The following is a 27,547-nucleotide window of genomic DNA, read 5'->3' as shown; positions in this document are numbered from 1 at the left end:
TTTCTGCTCCTTCCTCCCCTTCCGTTTATGGGCAGGAAACCCCACCCAGAGCGCTTCGCCTTCGCAACTATCTTGGCCCGCAGCAGCTTCCGTGCCGCTGGGAGGAATGGGGGCGTTCTGCGGGCGCAGAGCTCCCTAAGATGGCGGTGGCGGCGCTGGCAGGGCTGGGCCCGTGGGCCGTGCTCGCCCGCTACTTCCGGGCGGCCGGGCTGGCGGCTTACTCCTCCGTGCCCGCCGGCAGCACTGGGGAAGGCCAGCAACGGGAAGGTGAGGGTGGGGGCTGGCTCTCGGGTCGCGCCTGGCTCACGTTTGCAAGCGAGGTGTTGTGTTCCTGTTACAGCGGAGCTGCAGTGCGTTGTCTGAGTTTGAGTGTTCTGAATGGGGGTGTCATGGTTTGCCGAGGAACGTGTGTTGTATGTTTGCCCAAGCTGGGCAGTTCTGCCAGTTCTGAGCCCAAATGGGTCCAAACATGCGGAACCCTGTTGGGCAGGGTTGTACGAGCAAGGTACAGCCTTCCTAGGCTGTGTGGACGTCTGTTGTGTGTAGGCTCAGGAGACCAGGCTACTGGAAAGGGCCCTTGGGTGCTGTCAGATGGTGAGGCTCAGGGCACTGCAGGAGTAAAAGATGTCCTAATCGGAAATCTTTGTAACAGAATAAGATTGGTATGAGCGAAGTGTGTCTATGCGTGACTGCACCACAAAAAATGATAAGGGGCAATAAGAGGTAAAGGAACTCTATCTGAGCTGTTGTAGAGACCCATATGTGTTTTTTTGTTTTAGATTTCTGTATAGCAGGAAGAGGAAGAACAGAATCAGAGTCTTAAAATATACAGATAAGGAAGACAAAAGAACTGTGAAATTCATGAGTTTTTCTGAGACTTATGAGGGTTAGGGGTGTAAAACAAATTAACAAGGCAATGAGAACAAAAGCGTCCACTTGTAAAGTCCATTCAGTGATTTTTGCTAAATATGTACTGCATAGTAATGTGGTAATCCTCAAAAAGTAAAACTGTAACAATATACTAAAATTAAGCCCCCCCCCCCCCCCCCCCCCCCCCCCAAACATGATAGCTGAAAGCAAATTTCATTTGTCTGGCTACTATAGAATCTTTTTTATTTTTTTTTTTTAAGTATTTCACAAAAGTACTGCAAACTATTATTTTGTGTGTGTGTTTGAAGGCAAGAAAGTGAAGATTTCTGTTTATACCAAAAACCCAGTGGGATTTGGTGGCTTTTGTATTTCTGTGAGTCCCTTCCCAGAAGTCCAACTGATGGCAGTTGATTTAAAAAAAAAATAAAAATGAGTTTAATGGTTCAGGCCTGCTAAAGAAGAGTAAACTTTGTGTTACTTTATGCTGCTTCTTCTCTGTGTCTGCTCAATATGCACAATGAGCAATGTAAAATGGCAGAAAACAAACTCATCAGTATGTTCCCCATGTAAAATTCAAAAAGAAAAACAGTACAATGTGTTAGCTTGAAACTTACACAGAGGCAAGATAGATGGGCCTGAGACTGGCACAAAAAAAGAGTGTCGAAGGAAGAGGTGGAGCCATGGAAATCTCCTTTTGTTGGCAGTGAACTGTTGAGTTGGTTTAGCTGTTGTGTATGCTAATGGGGAATGTTTTGTGACCAAGCAGCTGTGTGGGAAAGAACAGCGGAAGCATAGTTACTAAGGCAAAAATGTATTTTCACTCATTTCATTTTTCTTTCTTCATGGGTCAAACTGGAATAAATTATGCTAGTGAAATATTTTTTATCCTATAACCACTAAATTGTTGTTGATATGTTTCTAGGATAAACTTAATCTGACTAAATGGCTTCCAAGCCTTTATTATCTCAAGTTCCAAAAAAAAGTGAGCAATCTGAGTATGTGATCTTCACCTTTGCCTATACAGGCAAAGAAACAAAATCTTTGAAAAGCCTCTTATTTCCACAGAAAGATTACTCAGCACTATTAAGGGCATCTGGCTTCTTTCTCATGTCTTGATTTGAAGAATGGTTATCAGGAAGTGGTGGTGGTGTGTTTTTTTTTATTTTGTCTGTAGCAATATAGAGACTTGGAATTACTTAATAGTATTAATATATATTGTTTTGGTAAAAGAAAAAAAAAGCATGCAGATTACAGAATCACAGAATCGTCTAGGTTGGAAGAGACCTCCAAGATCACCTAGTCCAACCTCTGTCCTAACACTAACAAGACCTCCACTAAACCATATCACTAAGGACTACATCTAAACGTCTCTTAAAGACATCCAGGGATGGCGACTCAACCACTTCCCTGGGCAGCCCATTCCAATGCCTAACAACCCTTTCAGTAAAGAAGTTCTTCCTAATATCCAACCAAAACCTCCCCTGGTGCAACTTTAGCCCATTCCCCCTCGTCCTGCCACCAGGCACGTGGGAGAATAGACCAACCCCCACCTCTCTACAGCCTCCTTTAAGGTACCTATAGAGAGCGATGAGGTCTCCCCTGAGCCTCCTCTTCTCCAGGCTAAACAACCCCAGTTCCCTCAGCCGCTCCTCGTAAGACTTGTTCTCCAGACCCCTCACCAGCTTTGTTGCCCTTCTCTGGACTCGCTCAAGCACCTCCATGTCCTTCTTGTAGCGAGGGGCCCAAAACTGAACACAGTACTCGAGGTGCGGCCTCACCAGGGCTGAGTACAGGGGGACAATCACCTCCCTAGACCTGCTGGCCACACTGCTTCTTATGCAAGCCAGGATGCTGTTGGCCTTCTTGGCCACCTGAGCACACTGCTGGCTCATATTCAGCTGCCTATCAACCAGTACTCCCAGGTCCTTCTCTGCCAGGCAGCTTTCCAACCACTCATCTCCCAGCCTGTAGTGCTGTTTGGGGTTGTTGCGCCCCAGGTGCAGGACCCGACACTTGGCCTTGTTGAACTTCATACAGTTGACCTCAGCCCATCGGTCCAGCCTATCCAGATTACGTTGTATTTTTTTCCACAAAACCATATAATAGTTTGTAATGAAAAATGTTCCTTTTTATTTTTCTTCCAGCTTCAATAAGGAGAAGAGGCAGGACTTCACAGTTCGTAAGATCGGTAAAAACTGATACTATTTGCAGCTAACTCAGTGGTGTCTTAGAAACTAGTCTAAACTGTAAACCTTAATAGTTTCTACAGAAACACCTTCAAAACAAGGTGAAATGGTCCAATGTGATGAAATTCCAGAACGCACACCTAACTTCTTTAATCTCCTAGCTGTTTTCAGTCTGTGTTCTAAAAAAAACCAAAACCATTAACATGTATCAAGACCATGTGCTACAGGTGTTAAATGTAACACACAGCTGCATTTAAAAGAAAAGCAAATGTCTTAATTTTGTTTTCAGTATGAGTTTGCAGGATTTGCAAAGTAGTAATGTGATATGATTTTAAAGGCAAGTAGTAAAAGTGGACCAGGTGTAAATTTTTGTTACTTTAACTTCCAAGTGTAGATGTAATGATACACTAAAGCAGTCAGACCAGCTGACTGAGTATATCCATTTCTAGATGGATATACTATATCTATACCCTTCTAGATTTAAAAAAAAAAAAAAAAAAGGGCTTTGGGAAAAGAAATGGTGGCTTTGTTTTATTTCTTCCCCCTCCACTGGGTGCTTCAGGTACTTCAGGATATTGAGTTGACTATTAAATACTGGTTTGATTCCACTCTCCTTCGATTTAACACAGCACAAGATAATGGCCACATCTTCTTAAGCATTTCTGAAATAAATGCAGTTTTATTATTTATATTGAGAGAGGCCTGCCACCGAAATCTTGAGAGGCTGTCCTTTAAAAATTCCATTGGAAACGAAGGCTAATGTTTGATGTTAAGGTGTGTTTTGAAATTTTTAGTGATAGGAATTCCTGAAAATACTATTTTAATAACTTTGTGTGTGTTCCTGCTTTGTCTCACAAAACAGCATCTCTATCAACTTTCATAATTTTCTGTTTGTTAGTATGCACCTCCCAGAACTGAGAGGATGGCTGTCGACCAGGACTGGAGCAGTGTTTATCCAACAGCAGCTGCGTTTAAAGCTGCATCTGTGCCTCTCCCGATTCGAATGGGTTTCCCAGTGAAGAGAGGAGTACCTCCACCAAAAGAAGGCAACTTAGAGCTTATAAAGGTAAGGTACCACATTGAACTGGTACGTGTTAACTTTGAAAATTGTTGTTCATTAAGACTGCACTGCTTTGATTAGAATATTTTTATTGGATAATGTTTTCTATAAAAAATAGAATATTATTCTACTTCTAATAGATAGTAGCAAACCTAAGAAAGAAATACAAGTGAGCCAAATCAGCAGATTTGGCTGAGGTTATCATGCCAGTGACTCTTATAATTGGGCTTAAGTCTTATGCTAAATGAGACTTGAGGAGGGCCTTCTTACCTTAATCTTATATTTAATGATTACATTAATGAATGTTGAAAGTGTAATCAGATTTCAGTAATGCCCCTTTATTTATGAATAAAATGCTATTATTTTGGTAACTCTTAGTATGTCTATTCTAGATTCCCAATTTTTTGCATCTTACTCCTCCTGCAATTAAGAAACACTGTGCAGCTCTCAAAGGTGAGGATTTGGTTTTGAGTTGTTTTAGCTGTTGTTTTCTTTGGCTTTATTTTTTTGGGGGGGAGGGGAGGGGAGGGCACATTGTTTAAAACAATCTCTGGTATTTTTAAAACAATTCAGAGTGTAACTGTGATGGAGTAGGAAGTGAGATATGATCCACCTCTGAAGCTGGCTATTCATCAGGCTTTGGCTAGTATTGTACTCTTTGATTTTGCTTCATTAAGTCATACAGGTGATAGGCAGGTAAGTCTTGTGAGGTTTCCAGTATACCAGTGAGACTATTAGGTAAAGTGTTTGTAGTGAAGAATTCATAATGTATAGTCTTAAAGAAAATGAATGATGGATATGACTCAGTTCTAAGAAGATTAAAGCCTGGTTTAATCACGGCTAATGGGCAGTCATTCTGGTATGCGTTTAAAAAATAGCATTAATAAAAGAAAGGCTGTGTGACAGCAAGGTATGCAGGGGAGATAGAGGTTTCAGTGAAGAACAAGAGCACCTCTGCCAGCTAGCCATTTAAGAGAACTTGATGTGAAAGCTAGTGTATGGAGGAGGTGATAAGAGACCTGTCTTGAATTGCCAATATACAAGTGTACACAGCATAGGAACCAGAAGGAATTAGAAATCTGAGGAGTCAGAAATGCAGAGGGAAAGCTTGCTTGATTGAGATGCAGTGTGAAGAATGAGCTGACCTGTTCCAAAAAGTACAGCTTGGATGCAGAACTTTGCTCTGAAGATACGTGGCAAGCTGGCTGAGAGTTTGAGAGTCAGGATCAGAGAGGAAGCCAAGAAGGATATATTGGTGGGCATCTGCCAAACTGGCTAATTATGAGGATGAACCTTTCTTGAAACAGATTTAAAAAAAACCCTCACAGTTACAAGCTTTGATTTTTCATGGGGAACTGCAGCCATCTAAACATGTCCTGGAAGTGTAACAGAATGGGACAGAAGCAACCTAGGAGACTTCTGGAGTGCATTATAGATAATGTTTTGATGCAAATCCTGGTCAAACTGACTATGGGAAGGTTCTATTGCATGTGATAGACACAGATAAGGAAGAGCTGGTTGGGGATGTGAAAGCTGCTGGCAGTCCTTGGTTGTGAAAAAAGATGAGGTTCAAGATCTTGAGAGAAGTGAAGAAGGCAAGTAGCATATTGACATCAATTTATTGATGCAAATTATCTGCCAGTTGATGAGGAGAGATGATCTGAATTCATCGTTCACAGACACGGAAGAATGGTCACATATATGACAGCCTTGGTAATAGTGGTCATGAAACTGTGGAGTTTAAAATCCTGAGAGAGGTGTGCAAGACAGACATTGTAATTATGGCCAAGACTTCAGGAGAATGGTTTTGGCTGTTCAGTAGTCTTGGCAGATCTCATGGGAGACTGTCCTGGGGGGCAAAGTGGACAAGGAGGGCTGGTGAATGTTCAAGGACAGCCTCGTTAAAGCACAAGAATGGTCCATTCCAGTCAGCAGGAATTTGAGCAAGTATGTTAGAAGGACATTATGGGTGAGCAGGGAACTCCTGAGTGACCCAAGATGCAAAAATGAAATACAGAGAAAGTGGAAGCAAGTACAGATAGCCAAGGAGGAACAGGATATTTTTCCTTGAAAATCTTGAAGAAGGACAAGAGGGAAGATGCAGGCAACTAACTGCAGGTCAGTCAGCCTTACCATAGTCTTTGGAAGGTTATGAAACAAACTCTCCTGTAAGCCACATGCTTCCAAGTATGTGAAAAATGTGCGTTATAAAAAGCTGGATGATGACAGAGAGCACTACTTCAGCAAGTTTTCAGATAATTACAAACTTGGGGGGGGGGGGGGCAATGGGCAAAACAGGTAACACAGCTGCTGTTCAGAGAGATGTCAACAAGCAGAAAAAAATCTGCTGCTGAGACCCTCATGAAGTTAAACAAAGAAGACAACTACAAAGTCCTGGGTCTGGGATGGAATAACTCATGCAGATGTACAGGCTGCAGGGGAGCATATGGCTAGAAAGCAGCTTTGCAGAAAAGGACATGTTGGGGCCAGCAAGCCTTTGGAAGTTGAATATGAAACATTGAAGGAATGAAGGCTAACTGCATGCTGGGTTGTACTAACAAGAGAGTAGCCAGCACATTTAGAATTTTTGTTCCCCCCACTTTATCTGGAACTTGAGACTACAGTTGGAGTACTGTGTCCAGTTCTGAGAAACCCAGTACAGAAAAGACTTTGAGATACTGGAGCAAGTCTAGCAGAGACCCTGCCGTTATCTGAATGAATATGGTTTCATTAAAAACTACTACTAAAACATCTATTACAATAATTTGAGGGGAAAAAATATATGTTACTTGGATTGTTTTCCTTTTATTATACAGATTTCTGCACTGAATGGCCAAGTGCTTTGAACAGTGATGAGAAATGTGAACAGCATTTTCCTGTTGAAATTGAGACAGTGAATTATGTTTCTGCAGGAACGTCTATTCGTAATCCCAAAGCAAGAGTGGTAACTCTAAGAGTAAGTAGTACTGTGGTAAAAACCAACCTTTGTTTTAAAAAGCCAAATGCTTGGCTTTCTTTTCAAAACATTTACAAGTATGATACTTTGTAAGGGAGTATGGGAAATAGTTCATTGAATGTCCAGAAAAAGCAGTGGTGAATTTCATTAAGTATATTGCAGCACATTAAAATTGAGGTTTTAATGATATGGATATGTATTTATAAATGAAGATTGAGCTCTGATATAGGCAAAATAGCATACATTCTGAAAAATCAGCTTTTCCACGAGTAGACGCTTCTGAGTTATCACTTAGTGTGGGGCTGCATGCTTTACTTTACTGAAAATATCACCAACCTTTTCCGAAGAGATTTTTTTTCTTTTGGTGAGAAATCTCAGTTAAATTATATCTGAGGTCTGAGGACCTTGTTTTTGGCTTTGACTTTTCATCATTGTCCATGGCTGTTTTACACTGCATATAATCAGAGAACTGTTATATCGGAAGTTGTTTCATGTAGTTGACTGGTGCTGTAGTCATGGGGATCTCAACTAACCATTGTCCAAATAAATATTTAGTCTTTCATAATACTGTTGATTCAGTCTTCTGTGACTTACAATGCTTAATATTAATTTGCTAGAATATGATGGAGACAAATCTGGAATCAGTAGTTTGTCCAAAACCATGCTAAATATTTAATTCCTAACTTGGAAAGGCAAAATGCAGGAGAAGAGACAGTAGTGTTAGGAACAAAAGGCGAAGAGCCAAAGGGGGAAAGGAGAGTCTGTTTTCTAATTCCGCTTTATACTTGCCCTGCGGAACTGGAAAATCTTTTCAGCTACCTGTTTATCTAGTTGTTTTTTCAATGAGCTCTCATTAATATATTTACTGAGTGAAGACATTACGCATTTCTGTCAGGATTTACTTTAATTAACTTGGTGGGGTCATATGGATATATTTAAACCAAGATCACCTCTTTCTGCGTATTACTAGTTTATTGGTTGTAAGTGGTGTGTTTACTTGTTCTAACCTTCATATTTGTAGATGCATATCTGTATTAATGAATAGTGTTCTTTTATACATTTTGGTACAGATAAACACATGATAACAATATTCAGGGAAGAAAAACTTTAAAAATCTAGGAAGCAGTGTTGTAAAAAAAAAAAATTGTGAACTCAGAAATTGTGAACTGTGTGTACATATATTGTGGATTTTTCTTGTTTTAAGCATTTTTGATGAGGGATGGCCCTAACTCTATACTTTAGTCATGTTTAGTACTAGCCCAGGTAAAGCAAGCTAGTATTTCTTGTTTCAGCATCAGCTGGAATTGACTTGTAAAAATTGATTATTTGCAGTTTTTCCTAAGCTGCTGCTGCTGATGATACAAGGAAGAAGAGCCCGAATAGGCTTCTTTACATTGCTTTTTTTTTAAACACCAGTAATTATTTCAAATGTAGTCTAAATTGAATTTTCTCTTTTGTGCTGAGTTATGACATAATTGGAGCATCTCTAGATTTCTTTGTTTTTAAATATGAATTAGAAATATATGTCACCCTAAGCCTGTTTATGGTTTTCTTTTTTTTTTTGATTTGGCGAATGAAATTGTTTTATGTCAGATAAAGCAAACTAATGCTGGACATCTGGGCTGGTGGTTTTTAGTGAGCTGAAACATGCTATTAATTTCAGAAGTCATGGTCACAAAGTTGTATGTTTGCCACAGAGCTGTGTCTGAAAGCCATTGGAGCATTATTTCTTTACGTGAATATTAGAGAAAGACAATGTTAAGAAAGTATTTCTCAAAAACTCAGCAATTTGTGTGAGCATTGCCAGACAGCAGTGAGGGCAGGCTGTTCTGAAAGCGAAGGCAATGCAGAAGCAGCAAAGCAGGCAGGGAAGTGAACTCCCCAAAAGGGTGCAGTTACTACCTGGGCAAGGTAGTAGAACTGGCCTGGTAATAGTCACCTTGTCCATCTGGTGCTCCAGTAATCACCTGACAAGTCTGTAGTGATAAGGCAAGCTTGAGGTCAAATAGGGAAGTCAGTGGACCAGGATTAGGTGTGGTGACAATAGCCAGAGTCAGCCAACATCTTGGTGATTGTCAAGTAAATCCATAGAGATGCAGTACGTGTGAGGTCAGGCCAGTGAGTTAAAGATGTTGGTCAGGATCTGCATCAGTGAAGGCCATGGCCAGGCACAGGCATAGCTGCATTGTGGCTTAGGCAAAGACTGAGTCTGAGTGTCTCAGCTTAAATGCAGCTTCTGTGTGAAGCTACAAATGAAACTGACAGCTTTTTTCTTATGAAAGAAGTTTAAGTAGAAATATTCTATCTCAGCTTCTCTGAGAAGAAATGTATTAATTGAATATTCAGATTTATACATGCCTTGTGTTAAAAAGCTTTTGACTAGTGATATAATTGTAATAAATTCTACAAGTGCATACTTAATAGCTATGCTTTTAATTCCTGATAAAAGATACACCTAACCATGTCTCAAAATATTTTTCAGGGTGAAGATATTGAATTTCTCCAAATAATTAGAAGTATTTTCTTTTGTATTCCAAGGTTAAACTTTCTAACCTGAATTTGGATGACCATGCAAAGAAGAAGCTTATTAAACTTGTAGGAGAGCGGTACTGCAGGGACACAGATATACTCACTATTACAACAGACAGGTATGGTTGCAGGAAGGAAAAAATGCCATTAGCAGTAACTGCAGTGCAGAAAGCATAGTATCTCTTCTGGGTATATATCCAGTTAATGTTAATGTCTTTGCAACTTGCGTCTTTGTTTTTTTTTTCTTTCTCCAGGCTAAAATGTGTATTTAGATGTACCAATACTGCTATTCATATGTGTTAAAATTTTAATGGACAGATCACATATTGTGAAACCTAATATACGTTTAATATTATCAGATATTGAAGCCCAGTGTAGAAGTATTTTATTATTATAGTTTCAATATTTCACAAATAGCTTCTGTTACTTTTAACAATGATCTGAAGAGGTTCAGGCAAGAAAAATGAGGTCGTCAGTGCCCTGACCGTTTTCAGTGTTTTCATGTTCTAGATTTAAACAAATCACTCTAGTTATTCAGAGTTATGATCAAAAAGCTGCAATGGAGAAATTTGTTTTGTTTGATTTCTGAAGAGTTTATATATGTATACCTAAATTCATAATACACTTTAATTCACAGCTGCATTCACTGTTCGGAAAAAAAAAATATTGGTCATCTTTTCTGTTTGCTTTTTTTTTGTTACCATTAGTATTTGTTTTCCCATTCTTATTTTCTACTGAAGGACAGAGAATTACTGCTTTATTTCTACGTGAATTAAATATTAAATGGATGAAATTGTGTAACTCTTTTAAACAGACTAGACTTAGAAGTCTGTGTAGTTTCCTGGCACCACTTGGTCTACAAACAGTTTAATTTCCGTGGCAAAACTTACTTGGTGGTTAAAACATCAGGATAGCTGAAAGGAGCTTAACCTCTAGGGCTTTTGTGAATGGTCTTATGCAGCATTTCTGGAGGATTTTTTAATGTGCTTATTGATGTTTCACTTTTTCTAGTAAACTTTAAGGCCCAAGCTCTGAGCAGTATCCATTTCTTTAATAAAGGATTTTCCATACTGATCTTCAGATTACTTTTAAACTGAAGTTCTTCAGTAAACAGAAGAATAAGGACGAAGACTGAGTCCTTTTAAAAGTTTATTTGATAGAATATTCATAATCCTTAACCATTCAGATGAGTGTTCTTAGGGTGTCTCAGAGGTAGTCTCATATGATTCAATCTGTTTTGTATTCATTTCTAAGATACATCTTGGATCAAAAAATATGTACAGTCTGTTTACTAGATTTATTTCTGATGACTAGTTTTGTAACAGACAACCTGTATCCGAAGTTTCAGAAACTAACTTCAGGGAAATTCACATTATTACTTGTTTTTAACTTAAAAAATAGCAGGGAATTGTGTCTGGAAGTGATACAGCTTTTTAAATTGCAAAGTAATATCATGAGTATTTTTATAAAAGTTTGTCAATGAAGGTTGGAAGTAGAAATATAAAATAGTTCTTTTTCAGAAATGTGAAACAAACATGATTAATTCAGAGTTAACTAGGGTCACCTACTAGTTCCAGCTGGAAAACTGTTTGAACATCCATTTTTATATCTTGATTGGAGCATAAATCCTCATGCTCATGATAATCAGAAAATGGAAATAAGTGTTTTATTATGTTGTGACTACACTAATTCTTAGTATGTATGATTCTCATTGATTCTTAAGACAACTTCAGAAGTTCACTTTTTTTTGTACCTTATATCATTGAAGTATATAGTACCATAGACAGTCTAATCCGCTGTAAATCAGTACTACTGCTGAAAGGATTTCTCCCTAAACTATAAAGATGGAAAAACAAAAGTACTCTTTTTTTTATCAGTTTCTGTCCTTGACCTAGTTCACTGCAGGGCTTCTGGAACTGACCGGAGAGAAAGCAGGGAGGAAAAAGGGAAGTAGGAATGCTTCTCTGAGTAGCAATGCCAATAATGGTCCTCTGAGTAGCAGTGCCAATTTTTGTCTAATTAAACTCATTATACAGCTATAAAATCATTTGGGATTACTTGTGTAGGTCTCTTCTGTTTAGAATTGAACTGGATTCTGTTGACTTTGCTTACTGTTTGGTTCCTTGGTGAGCTAGTAAGCAATACCTGGGAAATTATGTTGTGTTCAGGACAAATAGTCTCCTAGGTCTGAGCGTAAGGGTTGTTCCTTCTGTGCCTGCTATCAGTCACTCTAGAAAAGAGAGAGAGGAGCTCTTGCTTATCAAAAAGATGTGAAACATAACAGCCTGCTGGAAGAAGTGTGTGTGAGAAAAAAGACAGGAGGTTATTGGAGATCAACATAAGGAAGAGATTAATGTCATCAAAGTCTCAGCAGTTAGTTTTGATGGCTAATTTTAAGAAATACACTGTTTTTGTAGCGCTGTGCCTAATCCCAGCAAATTGTGATTGTTTTGACATACAGCTACATGGACTTAAACTTTTCTTCTTAAATCATTGACTAGATTTTCTGTTCTGAACCATATCTAATGGATTTTTTCACTGTCTTCCTCCCTTCGGGTCTGGCAGGAAAAATTGAGATTATTAGGCTGTCCAGACTGATGTATGTTGTGTTCAACTTTGGCTATCTCTGGTAAAGGGCAAAGTGGAATCCAAGATATGTTAGTCTGGTTTTTAATCGTTCCTGAAGATCTGTAAGTTCTTTTTGTACGTTTTTCTTCAGACTTGCAGATGCTCATCCTTCCACGTCCTTAATAGTCATGCTTCTATTGCGATGTTATTCTTGAGTATGTGTAATTCAGAAATGTATGTGAATCAAACACACATTCCTGTCAGATTTCTTAGGTTACAGATCAGAAAATTTGGTAAATCTAGTATTTTGTTCAAAAGTGTATTATGGTGACTTGGTTTCAGAAACACTAGCTTTGTTTGTGTTTTTTTCAGGTGCCCACTAAGAAGACAGAACTATGATTATGGAATACACCTCCTCACAGTTTTGTACCATGAATCTTGGGTAAGCAGTTCAGAAAAATCTCCCACATGTGCTCACTCCCTGTCCCGTCATCCCCTTCTCCTACCTTCCTCTCATCTTCATAAACTAAACATTAATTGAAACTTGTGGAAAGTTCTGTGACTGTGCACAACTTAGGGCAAACTATGTCAGACTCTTCCTCTTCCTTACCACCTTTCTTCAAATTCAGTGGAGATGTTTGTTTGAATCTTCAACAGTCATCTTAGACTTCGTTTCTTTAACTTTACAAATGCTATGCTGTTTTCTGTATATGTTGTATCTATACATAGAACGTTACATCAGAAAGCTTAAATTTTTTGGAAGTAAACTTTCCTTGAAAGGCATAAACTTTTGAATTTATCTGAATTGACAAAGTAAGCTGATTCAAATTAAGTTTCAGAAGCAACTGGATATCACACTTGTCATAATGCTGTTTGTTTGTTGGAATAGATTCACTAGGAGAAGAGCTTTGATGTATGTGAAAGTAAGTATGTAAATCAGGCTGAAAAAGAAACTGGTATAGAGACGCATGGTAGGTAGAGGAAGGATTCATAAACACATTTGTATAGTTTTTATTGGACTCAACAAAAAAGAAAAAGATCTTGAAGCAAAAGCGTATTAGGAAGCATCTTGAAGTATCTAGGAATTACTGGATGTGTTCTAGCTTTAATAACTAGAAAACAAAGCAGACACATGAATAAAATACAGTATCTAATCTCTTGCTTGTATGTTAAAATCATTATGGTCTAGAAGATGTTGATTCCCAGTAGCAAAGCAGATTGAAATTGTTTTTGTTTTCTTTAGTGTCTTACCTGGGCAGTGAAATAATACCCTGGAGAAAATTGTGACCTATTTCTTTACAGTTTGCTTCTTTTCTGAAGTTAGTTAATTTCTGACCTTAGTACTTGGTTTCCAACAATAAGCCTAAAACTGACCCAAAGTGTAGCAGAAAACACCCTCATTCTTAGGATTCTTTTAGTTTGGCAGCATGCTGGGCTACCTACGTACAGTGTTCAAATAGAAATTGAGATTCCAGAGAAATGGTGTACTCCGTGATTGTCACCTCTTGCCTACGCATTTGTTAAAATGACCAGCTTTAAAGATTAAAAACAAGTCTATTTGAAAAAGCAAAAGGGCATGTTTTCAACATGAAATTTATAAAAACTGAAATACAGTGTAGTGTCTAGATCTTGTCCAATTCCAAACTCTTTCTATCTATTATATAGAATCTGTCTTTTCTTGGAATTTTCCTGGTCTGTAGTAAACTATAGCTGCAATATAGAAGTAGTCTGCTTTTTAAATACTCTCTCATAAATTTTACCTCAAGCCAGAAGGAGTAAGGACTGAGACTCCTTTTCTGAGCTCCATTTTGCTCAGAAAAGGGACACCATCCCCACCTTCTGTTAGTTTTAGGGTTTCGTTGTGTCACAGTTAGTGTCCCGAATAGAAATAGTTATTGCATCTATTTACCAAAATATTTCTTCCAAAATGAATGCATTGTGAACTTTTCTGTAATCACTCAATATAGGATGTATTTGGAATTTTTTCAAGTAGTTCATTTTGTTAAATTGTTATATAACTGAAATAACCAACGTAGATACCAATTTATTGATATTTCATTACATTTCTTAGGTAGTCCTCTCAAAATAGTAAGACATCTTCAGGCCTTAGCTCTTTTACAGTGATTTCTTTGGATTTCTCTGTTATGATGCACTCTTTAAATTATAGATGATTATCTAAGAAAATTCAAACTTACTGTTTCCAGTTGTTAGTATTTAAATTAAATTTAGATATTTAATATTTTCAGGAATTGTTGTTCTTGATTTTGATCATTGCAGTGATGACTGGAAATAAGGAGGTTGAGCTGTATCTTCTGCTCATTAGAAGTTTCCTTGAACATGTTTGGAATGGTAGAGTACATCAAATGTAACTCAACTTACGCTATCATCTTAAAATATTTATTTGCCTTATATTTCAAGTGCTTTGTACACATGGATGTCTCTCTTCTGAACAGCATTACATTGTGTTACAAATCTTAAATTAGAGATGGATCAGTTTCCAGTATTAAGCAATGACAAGAGAGCTAGACACCGCTCTCTTTATTAATTCCAGGCAAACACCACATCTGTCTTTTGCTCTAGCATTACTTAGTGATAGAAGACAGGGCTATATGACATTGCTATGGTAGTGTTCAGTATGTATTGAATACGCTCAAGTCTCTTGCCCTTTTATTACCTTTCAGCTTCCATGTTAATATTTGATGAGTTCATCAATCAGTTGTAATTGTCTTTGATTTCCATGAAAAACTGATCTGCTGTGACATGTTTTGTTTTGTTTTTTCCATGATCACTGGTAATCCTTTTTAATAATTTGCTGAAAGATAGTTGGGATGCGTTTTGTAAACCATATGCAAACGATCTGTGGTCTGTTTTAATCTGTGTGAACTTTAAATATTGGGGGCTGGGGGGAATTAGCTTTCCATGTAGACAGTAACATCAATCCCGTTTACAGAACTAATTGCAAGACTCTGTGACTTTCCCAGCAGAGTGCCACACTGTGGTTTTAATGCATGTGCTTTATGGAATTCCATAAAAAGATGAAAGGAGTGTTCCAGTCTTGCTGAGTGAAAGCAATGCTGATGGCATGTAAATTGTGCTGTTAATCCTGAAAATTTTGCCTGCTATCTCTAAAACATGGCATAACTCTCTAATTTATAGTGGTTGCTGGATTCTGTGAACCAGCAATCATGTAAATATATTAAAAAGAAAAATTGTCTGCTGATGCACATCAGGAAGTGTAATTACCTTTGAATTGGCAGTGATGCATAATTATTTTATTATGGTTATAAAATAGAGCACCAAAACCAGAGCAGCAGTTTAGGAATCTGAAACCTATTTTTAAAAGAATGTCTGTTCTTTGTGGTTTTGTTGGGTATGTAGTGAACTACATGCTATATACCACTCTATTTTGTAGAGAGATGCATTTCCAGCAGGAAGTTGATCTTAAAGTAGTGAGTATGAAGAGTTTAGCTCTGGCTTGTCTGTCTTTGTATATACATGGTTAGAAGGCAAAATTCATCATTGTGTCTCAACAGTATCCTCTGTAGTACAACTTTTCTAGGATGGTCTTCCAGTCTTAGCTTCAATGAAAACCAAGGGCATCCACATCTCAGCAATTCTGTTCGTAGAGCAGGTAGAGAGTTTGGATGGAATTAGTTTGCAAGAATCCCAGTCGTAATGTGTTTACAGCTGAAATACGCAGCGAGTCTGTGACAGACAAAAAGGAAAGAGGGAAAATTATCAACAATGTGTACCACTCACCCTCAGAGCATGGTTAAAAATAGTTTTCTTTCTTGCTTTGGGATGTGGTGAAGGGAGTTTGTTTGCATTTAAAGAAATGAATAAAAGGTTATCCAAAACAAATTTGGCTAGCTGGTTTCTGAGAGGTACCACAGCCAAAGTGAAGGAAGCATGAGGATAGGTTAGTGCGCTAAAATAGGCATTTTTCTCCTCTAACTTGCTAGCAGTTAATGGATGATGCAAGAAAACAGTAGCTAAATGGTGAAAGGCTCTGAAGATACCACAGAATTGTAGAGCATCCTGAGTTTTAAGGGGCTTATGTGCATCATCAAATCCAACTCTTGGCTTTACACAGGACCACCCAAAAAATCAGACAGTGTGTCTGAGAGCATTGTCCAAATGTTTCTTGAACTCCAGCACTGTTAGCACTGTAACAGTTACAGTTAGATGCTGTTACCACTCCTTTGGGGAGCCTGTTCCAGTGCCTGACCACCCCCTTGATGAAGAACCTTTTCCATCCAACCTGAACCTCTGACACAGCTCCATGCTGTTCCCTTGGGTCCTGTTGCTGGTCACCAGAGAGAAGAGATCAGTGCCTACCCCTCCACTCCCCCTTATGAGGAAGCTGTAGGCTGTGATGAGGCTTTCCTTCTCTGGCCTGAACAATCCAGGTGACTGCAGCTGTTCCTCACGTCTTGCCCTCTACACCCTTCACCATCTTTGTAGCCCTTCTCTAGACATGGTCTAATAGTGTCTTTCTTATATTGTGGTGCCCAAAACTACACATTGTACTCAAAGTGAGGCTGCACCAGCGCAGAGTAGAGAGGGATGTTCACTTCCCTCAACTGGCAAGCAATGTTGAGCTTGATGCAGCCCAGGATATGGTTGCCCCTCTTGGCTGCCAGGGCGCGCTGACTCATGTTCAATTTGCTGTCAACCAAAACCTCCAGATCGCTTTCCACAAGGCTGCTTTCCAGCCTCTCATCTCCCAGTCAGTACGTATAGCCATGGTTCCCCTGTCCCAAGTGCAGAATCCAGCACGTGCTCTTGTTAAACTTCATATTGTTTGATTGCCCAGCTCTCTGATTTGTCAAGGTGTCTCTGCAAGACCTCTCCACCCTTGATGGAGTCAACAGCCCTTTCCAATTATTTTACTGTCATCTGCAAACTTACTTAGAATACTATACCTTCAAGTCCTGCAACCAAGTCTTTTATGAAAACATAAGGGAATTGCCCATAAAATGGAGCTCTGGGAAACCCATGTAGTGAATTGCCATCAGCCTGGTGTAAGCCCATGTACTGTAACCCTTTGAGCCTGACACATCAGCCAACTGTTCGCCCATTGTATTATGTTTTTATCTAGCTGTATGCCGGACATTTTGTCCGGAAGGATATTGTGAGAAGCAGTATCAAAGGCTTTACAGAAATTCAAAAAGATTAAATCAGCTGGTTTCCCCTGGTCAACTATGTGGGTGACCATGTCGTAAAAGGAAATTAACATCACCATCATTGGTGTTAAAGACAGAGGCGAAGAGAGCTTTAAGTATCTCTTTTAGTCTGTATTCCTGTTTGTGACGTGACAGTCCTCATGAAGTAATGGACCAATATTTTTTTCTGGTCCTCCTTCTGCTGTTAACATACCTTTTAAAAGAAAACCATAACTTTGTATTGCTCCCCACAGTACTGGTGAGCTTCAACTCTAATTGAGCTGTGCTGCATGAATTTTCTCCCTGCAATGGTGAGCAGCATTTCTGTAGTCCTCCCATGTTGCCCGACCTTGTTTCCAGTGGCTGTGTACTTTTTTTTCAATTAAAGCTCTAGAATAAGATCCCTGCTCAGCCAAGCCAACCTCCCGCTGACTTGCCTGACTTCTGACATTTTGGAATTGCCTGTTCTGTGCTCTGGAGAGGTGATGCTTAAAAATTGTCCTGCATTGATAGACCCCAGTGTCTTCCAAAGCAGTTTCTAAGGGGACCTTACTAACTAGTTCCCTGAGCAACCTGAAGTCTGTTCTCCCCAAATCCAGAGTTGAAGTTCTGGTAGCAGTTTTCCTCCTATAACCGAAGGTTTTAAATTCAACTACTTCATGGTTGCTATGGCCAAGATGGCCACCAATCACCACTTCACCTGTGAGACATCTGTTCACAAGCAACAGATGTAAGAGTGTACATTTCCTAGTTGTCTCTCTTAGTTCGTGTACCAAGAAATTCTCTGTGACTGAACCAAGGTTTTTAGCTCCTCTTGCTTGTTCCTCGTGCCGTGTGCATTGGTGTAGAAATATTTCAAAAGTGCTTCATTGTACCCAGCACCTTCAGGAGTAGACTGAAGGATCTCGTTAGTACACGGTTGCTCAAGTTTTGGCTTGATGTCCCATATCTTGGCAACAGTGGGCCTGGTTTTATTCCTTTCCTCCTTCAAAATGTAAAGTTCTGTTGATCAGCGCTTCTAACCCCTGTGCAAAAATCCTTTTCCCCCTCTGAAAAAGGTGCAACCTGTCAGGCTTCAGCAGGCCTGGTGTTGTGTAGGCCATCCCATATGCTGGAGGATATCATCAGGTGGAGAGAATCTTGCAGGAAAGTTCAGGCATATTTTAAGTTTGAGAGCTCCCTTTTTTGAATGCATAGAGAAGGAACTAAAAGGAAGGAAAATTTTACTGGATTTTGTGTGGAGGTGAGTTTTAGAGGAAAAAGCAGAGATTGAACACTGAGAGGGAGGAGAGGGGAAACGAGTAGAAAGACTGCTGGTAAGTGTTAAGATGAAGAAACTGACAAAGGTGGCAGGAGTGCAAAAAAAGTCCATTCATGGCCTGGGAATAGAAGGGTAGCTAAGGCTGTATGATTACTTTTAGGGAAAGTGGGATACTGCTGGGTAGCCTTTGGGCTATAAACCCCAGGGATTAGTAGTTAAAAAGAGTATTGCATTTGAAAGTGTCCTCTCTTTCCTGTCTCTTGTTTTCCCACGTAAGCATAAGCAATGGGCTTCAGCAAAATCCTGCTACAGCTGAGGGCATTCAGGACTTTCCAGGGTTGTGTTATGACTTTTGATAACACTGCATTATGTTTTCATATTGGCATTTAATCTGTATTTAAACAAATAGAAACCCTTTATTTGGAAGCAGGAAAGCTGATGATTTTTTCATTATTTAGTAGGCATTCCTGTAATTAATAGTGTTGCCCTTACTATTGGCAAGGGGTCTCTTGCTTTTTTCCGGCAGTCCTTGTTACTTTCTGGCAGACAGGATTGCTTGCTTGTTTTTTTTAATAGAGGAAGTGAAGGATGAGAGGAAGAAAAGTGATTTAATTGTCTGGTCCATGACCTATGTTTGTTATCATGGTTTCAAATGAAATGCATGGTAATGCAGAAAAGCTATGGGAAGTTGTTCAAAATACTGGCAGCACATTGGTAGATTGATAGTTGTTGCTTGGTAACTATTATGGGTTTATGTGGCAAGGTTTTGGTAGCAGGAGGGCTGCAGGGGAGGCCTTTGTGAGAAGTCCAGAAGCTGCTTCAAGTTAGATAAGAGCCAGTTCCACTGGAGCCCAGTGGAACCCAGCCAAGCCAATAAGCGATGTTGGTTGCACCTCTGTGAGAGCAGATTTAAGAAGGGGGAAGAAACTGCTGCAAAAGAGTAGCTGGGAGAGAGGAGTGAGAACCAGCCCTGCAGCTCCCAAGGTCAGTGCAGGAGGGCAAGACGTGCTCCAGGCACTGGAGCAGAAGTTCCTGTGTGGCCTGTGGAGATGCCCCTGGTGGAGCAGGCTGTCCCCCTGCAGCCCATGGGTCCCACATGGAGCAGATCTCCATGCTGCAGCCTGTGGAGGAGCCCACGGTGGAGCAGGTGGATGTGGCCTGGAGGAGGCTGTGGCCCATGGAGAGCCCCCGCAGGAGGTGGGGGTCTGAGGGGAGCTGCCGCCCATGGGGGACCCATGCTGGAGCAGTTTGCTCCTGATGGATGGACCCCATGGTACTGGCCCATGTTGGAGCAGTTCTTGAAGAGCTGCTGCCTGTGGGAAGCCACTGCAGGATCAGTTCAGGAAGGATGGCATCCCGTGGGAAGGAGCGGTTGAGATACAGTGTTAGGGACTGACTGCAGCCCCCGTTCCCCTGCGCTGCTCAGGGGGAGGACGTGGAAGAGGGTGGATATTTTTAGAGAGGGAAGGTGTTTTTAGTTTGTTTTTAGTTTGTTTTTAGTTTCTCATTGTTCTAGCCTGTTAGCGATAGGCAATAAATTATATTCATCTACCTATGCTGAGTCTCTTTTGCCTGTGACAATAATTGCTGAATGATGTCCCAGTCCTAATCTCACCCCTTGAGCCTTTTCCTTCATATTTTCTACCCCTTTTCCTTTGAGGAATGGGAGTGAGAGAGCAGCTGTGGTGGAGTTCAGCTGCCCATCAGGGTAAAACAACCACAGTAAGACAGTGTGCTGATTTTTGAGAGGGATCTGAACAGGGGGAGCAGTACTTGCATCTGCAAGTCCTATTGCATTCTTGGTTCAACCATTCAAATTACAGGTTGGCTAATGAGGTTGTCTAAATCTAATAAAGAGCTCAATATATTTGGAATCTGTTACCTAAAAAGGTGCTGAAGTAGCAAGAAGTGTGTCATCAGATTCCGGGCTGATGCATTTGGCAGCTTGATTTTGGTAAATGCAGATAGATGTCAGGCACGTAAGTCCAGTTATCTTTAAAACATTCAGATTTGAAAAGAAGATTTTTTATTTTAAAAATACTTTTAACCTAAAAATGTTTTAATGCTTTGCGATCTTCATGTTTAATGGCTTTCAGGCTGTTAATCAAATGGTTGTGTTTTTATTAGCTTTCAGAACTTATTCAGTAGATATCTGACTTGCACCATCTGGCAAAGAATCAAACTTGTTTTGGACTTTCCTTTTTAAATTTTAAATTCCTTTAAAATCACTCCCTAGGATTATACCTGGAGTGAATTCTCCAAATGAAAGGTTGAGATACATTAGGTAGATTGTTAAACAGCAGCTCAAACAGGTGTATTTCTGCTGCTTTACATAATGGTAATTCTTGAATACTGTAACAGTAGCTCTAAAAACTGAATGTATTTTAATGGTATTCAGTTGTTTTTAAAGAGTAGTAGTTTGCTGCCCTCAAGTGGTTGAAAAGAGCATAAACTGATTTCTTTGCACTCATCTGAGATTAATATTTTATTACTAAAAAGTAAAGTTCTGTTATGAGTTTACTTGGCTTTCCCTCCCACTTTAAGCAGACAGTTAAATTTCCAATAAGGAAAAACATTAATAGTAGTTATAAAGAGAAGGGATCTGAAAAAGAGTGAAAAGGAAATAATTCAGGGTTGTTTTAAACCAGTCAAGACTACAAAAAGTTGCAGCAATATTACGAGGTCCTGATCCACATGATTTTCAACATATACAAATACAAGTTGATGCAGCGTGGAGGATATCATTTTGCATTACACAGATGAGAGAGACCTGGAAAAATAATTAGTGAAAAGTTGCCCTTTCATTTTCTATTCTCCAGTGTCTCTCTTAAGTAAAATGTGTAGTGTGACATACTAAAAGCAATAATAATGTTGTGCACGCTTCTGATCTCTCTTGCTTTTTCTAAAAGTGTAAACATGGAAGTCTAATTAAAAAAGATTCAAGACTTAAAAGGAACAGTGAAGAAGGAGGAGTATAGGAGCAGAGGTAATTGGAAAGTAGCTGCTGATAAGAATACATACAGTAATAGCCAAAGGATCTTCTGGGTGCTTCTTTGTGCCTTGTGCTTGCATTGCTGTTAATGATACTTGATGAACTGAAAGGACAGAAAAGTTGAAGCTGGAAGGTGGGAGAAGGAGAAAACTGTGGAGTGGACCGGCAGTGTGACAGTGGAGGCTTAACTAAAACTTATCCATGAACTCACAAAATAGTGTATTTTGAATGAATTTGAGGAAGATACCCACCTTGCTTTCATGTTCCTTTTGCAGTAGAGTATTTAACTGCAAGATGCTGGAGGGGGTGAGGAGTGTGTGTATATATGCAGCTAAATGAATACTTTTACATAATCATTAGTGATAATCCTCCAATAAATTGCATAGATACTCTCTAGACTTGAATCAGCACTTAACTTGTGTTACCTTTTTTCATCTACAGTCATTTTAAGCCATTACAGGTAAGTATACGTAAGACACTCTTATGTCTTTCTGAAGCTCTCCTCTGGGTAGGAAAAAAATTGAGATTTGTTGAAAAGAAAAGGAGGGCTGTAACCCAGTGATTACAGCATGTACCTGAGAGAGAAGGATACAGAGCTCTGGGCACTGTTTAGTATCACTGAAGACTTCTTAGTGTAAATTTCCTGTCTCTGAGATCTTAGAATAACAAAGCGTGATATAATCATGCCCTTCCTACAATAGTGTTCCTTCAATACCATACCTTATATATAATATAAATAACACAACCTGATGCTGAGGTAAGGGTGATCTCTAATGTTGTGATACTTAAAAAGATACTTACAGAGTAAGGTACTTACTTTGTTTTGAAATGTGTATTGCATTTTATTGTACACTCACCAATGATCAAAATCTAATAACTTGCAAAGAATCTTTATCATTAATGTCAGTCAGAAAAGATAAAGCTAGGTGGCATAATAGATTTTCAATTTAATAAACTTTTTTTGAATATCTGAACTAAAATATTTAAAATCAAAAGAAAGAAATATACTGTCAGGAAATATGCATTGCAGTGGAAAAAGTTAAACTACTTTGCTTGGAACCACAGAGCATGAACATTGAAGCAAATATTTATCATGAAGCCAAAGTTGAAACAAAACTGTAGCTTGCATTGGTTGAATTAAAAAATGTCTATGTAGTATTTCTGACTTTATAGAAGTCTGTTGTATTACTTTCAGTCTAGGAAAGTTGTTACTGTTTTTTGAAGAGGTAGTCTAGATTATGGTGACTGCTGGAGACTCAAAGCTAGTGGCAGAACCAGAGATGAAGTCTATTGAATTTCATTGAGTATGAAACCATCTCTTACATCCACTGTTATTTTTTGAGGCAAAGTTCTGTTGTTCTACTCTTTCCTCTCTGCTTATTCTCCTTTTTTTTTTATTTTACACTTGTCCCTTACTGGAATCTTTAGTCCTCACAGTCTTCCTCGTAATTTTCCTTGATGCTCTAGAGGTCCTTTCTGCCTTGTGCCATTGCTGCATCATAGAGGAGAATATTTTGAGAGTTCAGACCAAAGTGTATTAACCTGTTCTGCGTCACCAAGCAATTAGGAAAAAAAAAATTGTATCCAATCTCTTCACATACAAATATGCCTTGCCCGATTTACAGATTTATAGTGATATTTATTCTTAAGTTGCCAACTTAATACTGCAGTTCAGTGCTGTAATATCTCCAAAAATATACATAACTATTTTGGCAACTCCTCTTTGGCTAAGAGGTACCCAATAATCTGGAGCATCCTAGCATTTCTTACCTGAAAATCTGAAATCTGTGATTATTGTACGACAGAGGTTTTTATTTTGTTTTGTTTCTTATATCCATGCAGTACTAAGAATGAAGTATATTTAATCCAGCATATATAGAGTTTGAAACTTGCAACTTAGGAAATCTCCTCCCTTCAAATAAAATTCCACTGCAATACTTGTTCTTTGCTAAACAGCATTAATTTTTAAACTGTCCAAAATGTCAACTGTCGATTGACTAACATGTGTCATGTTTTTTTAATTTTAATTTTTTGATATTTGTGTGCCAAATACAATTTTAGTTAAAATGTCTTCCCCAAAAGAAACACCAGAGAAGTGACAATACTAAACCCGCATATGGCTGTGACAGAAAGTTTAGGAAGGATAAGCTGGCAGAAAAACCACGACACAGTGAAAAGCCTACTTAAGTAATCAAAAACGATTTCCTGTTTTTTTTATAGTTAAAGTTTCAGTATGTATTGATGCTTTTTAGGTAATGACTTTTAAGTAAAAAGCTATTTCATTGGCTGGAGTACAACTTCAGTATATGTGCTGTGTCAGCACATCAGATTAAGCCTTTATTTTGGGAGGCTTACAAACCTTTAGAGTGCTTAAACTGTAGCACAGCAGATTTGCTTAGATAGAAATAGAAATAAATTCTTACTGTTTATGACATCTATATTTATGTATTTGCATTAGGAAGTATCTCTTGTTTAGTAGTAGGTTTAAGTCCTTTGATTTTTTAGAAGAAAAGGTGTTTGTGTTTTGTTGTGCTCCCCCCCCCCCCCCCCCCCCAAGTTCTAATTGGAAGTTATAATGAGAGAAAGTTGAAATTATCAGCTGAGTGCATTATCAGCCAGGCTGGTTAATACTTACTGAGATACTATCTTCTGTGTGATAGAATGAAGCAGTTGCTTTTAGTTGATTCAATAAAGAAATACGCATTCATGAATTTTAACCTAGTTCCTAAAATGTGGATTCTAGAAAGATGTTACACACCTCCACACTTATTCCAGTTTTCATTGTTTTATTCTCGTTTACTACATTCTTTACTAACATTTTAAATTTGCAGGAAACAAAAATACCTGACTAACAAAAGTCAGAGTGGAGACCTCCTTTTTAAAGGTTCTTTCTTTGTTTCATTTGTCTTCATAACACTTTAGACTGAGACTACAACATTTGCAATAAATATTTCCACTATTCAGAGTTTGTGGGTACTTGTCTACCTCGTGCTTTTTCAAATGAAAATACAGTTCACTTTTTCCTCTTGCAATAAATCTGGTTGAAAAGGTATTTAAGTTTCGCTCAATACAGTCAGCTTGCAAAAATCTGGTTTCTGTTCAGTTTCCTGTTTGTGATGTATGTCTGGACCTGTGTACAGCAGGATAACTTTTCATTTTGAGGCATGGCCACCAACATTGCAGTAGTGGATACAAGCTGCTTGTAGTAGGGCTGGGGAACAGATTTTGAAATCTCCCCCTACCATCAGATCACTTCCTGGCTCCCTTACCCCCCAGAAGTCAGATTTTGTTTTAAAATCCATTTTGATACACCTTTCTGCTGGGAAAGATTGCAAGGAAGAAATACTTAGTTGTGTTTTTTTTTTTGTTCTGTAGCTCAAAAGAGTCAGGGAAACTCTTAACCTGTTTATCAGCATGCATATCTGAAATCCCATAAGTAATTTGTGCAGAGATAAATGTAATAACTGTGATTAGTACTTGTTGTCTCCACTGTAACTTGAAGGCGTTTAAAAGCCTCACAGTGATCTTTTGTATGAACTTCAAACTTGACTCTGGCAAATGGTCCAGAAACTGACCAGGGGTGATACCCATATTCCTTTACTCTTGAGAAATCCAATCCCTGTGAGAGAAGTTTTGCTTTAAAAAATGTCTTGGATAGCTGTTGTGCAAATAAATGAGGGATATATAAAACAGGATATTGTTCTTAATTTTAAGAATGTCAGTCTCCATTTTGATTCCTGTTGTTTTTCAAACACACAAGGAATAACTTACTAACTTGCTCTACTACTGTTTTAGCAATAAACAGTAGACTAGACTAGAGTATGTCTTTTATTTCCCTCTAGAAAGTGAATGAAGTTCTTTTACTTCTGTGTTGTATTGTGTCCAGGTTTTAATGTCAGTCATATGAGCCTTTTAGTAATGTTAATTACTGTTTCTGACTAAACATTTGGACTCTGCTTTAAAAGATAAGAGATTCTATTCACCAGATGCAGCATTTATTGAAGTATTTTTAAATTCAGATAGACAGACCCAAGCACACAGGGTTATAGGTAGAAAACAATTCTCAGGTATTAATTATACTTTGTTAAATGTTATGATTCAACTGCAAAAGCCTTGTTGACTAGTAGACAGAATAGTTTATTAAATAAAGAAAATCTCCTGTGATTGTCAAGTTCATTTGAATTCTGCAGTCATGTGTCAGTAATGGGAGTTAGTTGTTACTAGCATAGCAGAGCTAAAAATTTACTGAAGAACCCTTTCTGGCAAGGGATTCAAAAAAACACACACACAAAAAAAAAAACCACAACAATAACACCACAAAAAAAAAAAAAAAAAAACAAGAACAGACCAAACACAAAATGCTATGAAGGGTTTAGTAGAATAGTTCTTTAAGCTTACTTCCAGAGAAATAAGCTTTTGATTTACACCACAACTATGTAAGAAAAACATGGCCACCAAAAAAAAAGTACTTCAATTTGTGATTCTTACATAGTTGGAAAAAAAGTATAATGTCAGCATTATTTACATTAATAATACATAATACTTATTTGTATATTTTTAAAATATGTAAGTATACCAATTATCTACATATACATATTTGCAAATGTGCAATAAAAATGAAAACATTAAAATGGCACATTATGACATTTGAAATATCCCTTAAATAGCAGGAGGTCCCACTAAACCAGACAAATGTTTAGATACAAAGTTTACTCTAAGGATCAACTGCCTAAGCCAAGTATTTACAGGCACTAGGATGATGTCGTCTTCTGCACTCAACTTCTGATCCTGTCCAATCCTGCAACACCAATTAGGTTTAAAAAAAAAAATGCACCTTGTGGATAGAGATTCTTTGGAGGAGCGGTGTTTTGCAGGAAGAGGAAATGGATTAATTGCTGGTGTTTTTCCTTATGAGTCACAACTTAAACATTTCCCAAATGATGAGAGCAATCCTTCAGCATAGGTTACTTGGTATGAACTGTTTCAATTGGCATATTATAGCTAATGTAAACATACCAAAATCATATGCTAGGGACAATAATACTTAGGTGACTGTTTCCAAAGCTTGAGAATTTAGATTGACTTAAACTTACTACTTATAGAGCCTTTTTTATTATTCATTATGTATATATAGTCCATAAGCTTTTCTTCTCATTCGGACTGGTCTCGTTATATCTGTCAGGTATATAAAGAACTTGGTAAGTGGGAGGGAAGAAATTCACTGGCATAGAAAATGAATGGTATATGGGCATCTCTTTGAACTCTGTTTGAGGCAATGTCTTCCAGAATAGAAGGTTGTGTGTTTTTTTTTTTTTAAGTAAATTGGAATGAGAGGGAAACGTTTCTACAAATTACTGTAGCTTTGTTTCAGTTTTCAGTAGTCTTTAAAATAAGGTGTATTTTCTTTCAGAAAACAGAGATATGGGAGAGTGAGAAGACTGAAGAAGACATGGAGGAGTATATCTGGGAAAATAGCTGCTCTCAGAAAAATGCCCTGGATACACTACTTCGAATAAAATCCACAGAGAATGTTAGTAATGTAACCAAGGAGGAGCTTCTTGCATCTAAAGTAGTTAAGAATTACAGAAACTCTGTAACTGCACTTAAAAATGAAGGTGAAACAGAAAGTAACATGTCTCAGTATAAGGAATCTGTGAAGAAATTATTAAATATACAAGTATTACCATGAAAGATTCTGCAAGTACATCTGATTATTATAGAAATATTAAACTATAGTTAATAGTTATGTATGATATGGATATATAATTATTTGGAACCTTAACCAAAACTATGAGACTTGATGAATTAATTTTAAAAGTAGTCAGATATTTCTTCATTGTTGGATTTTCTTGTAAACATATTTTTTCTGTTCATGAATCTTGTTCTTTGAATAAAGTATATTTTGAGTCATATTGGGAACTTGAACATTCTATTCTGTGCTTTCTTAGCATGGGAGATCC

General features: G+C 38.3%; 1 protein-coding gene across 1 annotated transcript; it reads left to right on the top strand.

The window, feature by feature from the left end:
* MRPS35 (mitochondrial ribosomal protein S35) lies at positions 1 to 27,497 on the top strand. The gene is made up of 8 exons (XM_040545014.1): positions 1 to 267; positions 3,015 to 3,058; positions 3,955 to 4,122; positions 4,509 to 4,569; positions 6,933 to 7,072; positions 9,611 to 9,720; positions 12,542 to 12,611; positions 26,998 to 27,497. The coding sequence occupies exons 1-8, from the start codon at positions 141 to 143 to the stop codon at positions 27,274 to 27,276; spliced, it is 999 nt and encodes a 332-aa protein (XP_040400948.1). The 5' UTR covers positions 1 to 140; the 3' UTR covers positions 27,277 to 27,497.
* Positions 27,498 to 27,547: the final 50 nt, after the last annotated feature.

The sequence above is a fragment of the Cygnus olor genome, chromosome 1, assembly GCF_009769625.2.
Source record: "Cygnus olor isolate bCygOlo1 chromosome 1, bCygOlo1.pri.v2, whole genome shotgun sequence".
NCBI lineage: Eukaryota > Metazoa > Chordata > Aves > Anseriformes > Anatidae > Cygnus > Cygnus olor.
Note: the sequence above shows the minus strand (reverse complement) of the source record. Positions and strands in the feature narration are given on the sequence as shown.

Coding starts and splice junctions, on each gene's coding strand:
- MRPS35 (XM_040545014.1), top strand. CDS start 141: ATGGCGGTGGCGGCGCTGGCAGGGCTGGGCCCGTGGGCCGTGCTCGCC. Junction 4,123..4,508: donor GCAACTTAGAGCTTATAAAG/GTAAGGTACCAC, acceptor TGTCTATTCTAG/ATTCCCAATTTTTTGCATCT. Junction 7,073..9,610: donor CAAGAGTGGTAACTCTAAGA/GTAAGTAGTACT, acceptor TTGTATTCCAAG/GTTAAACTTTCTAACCTGAA.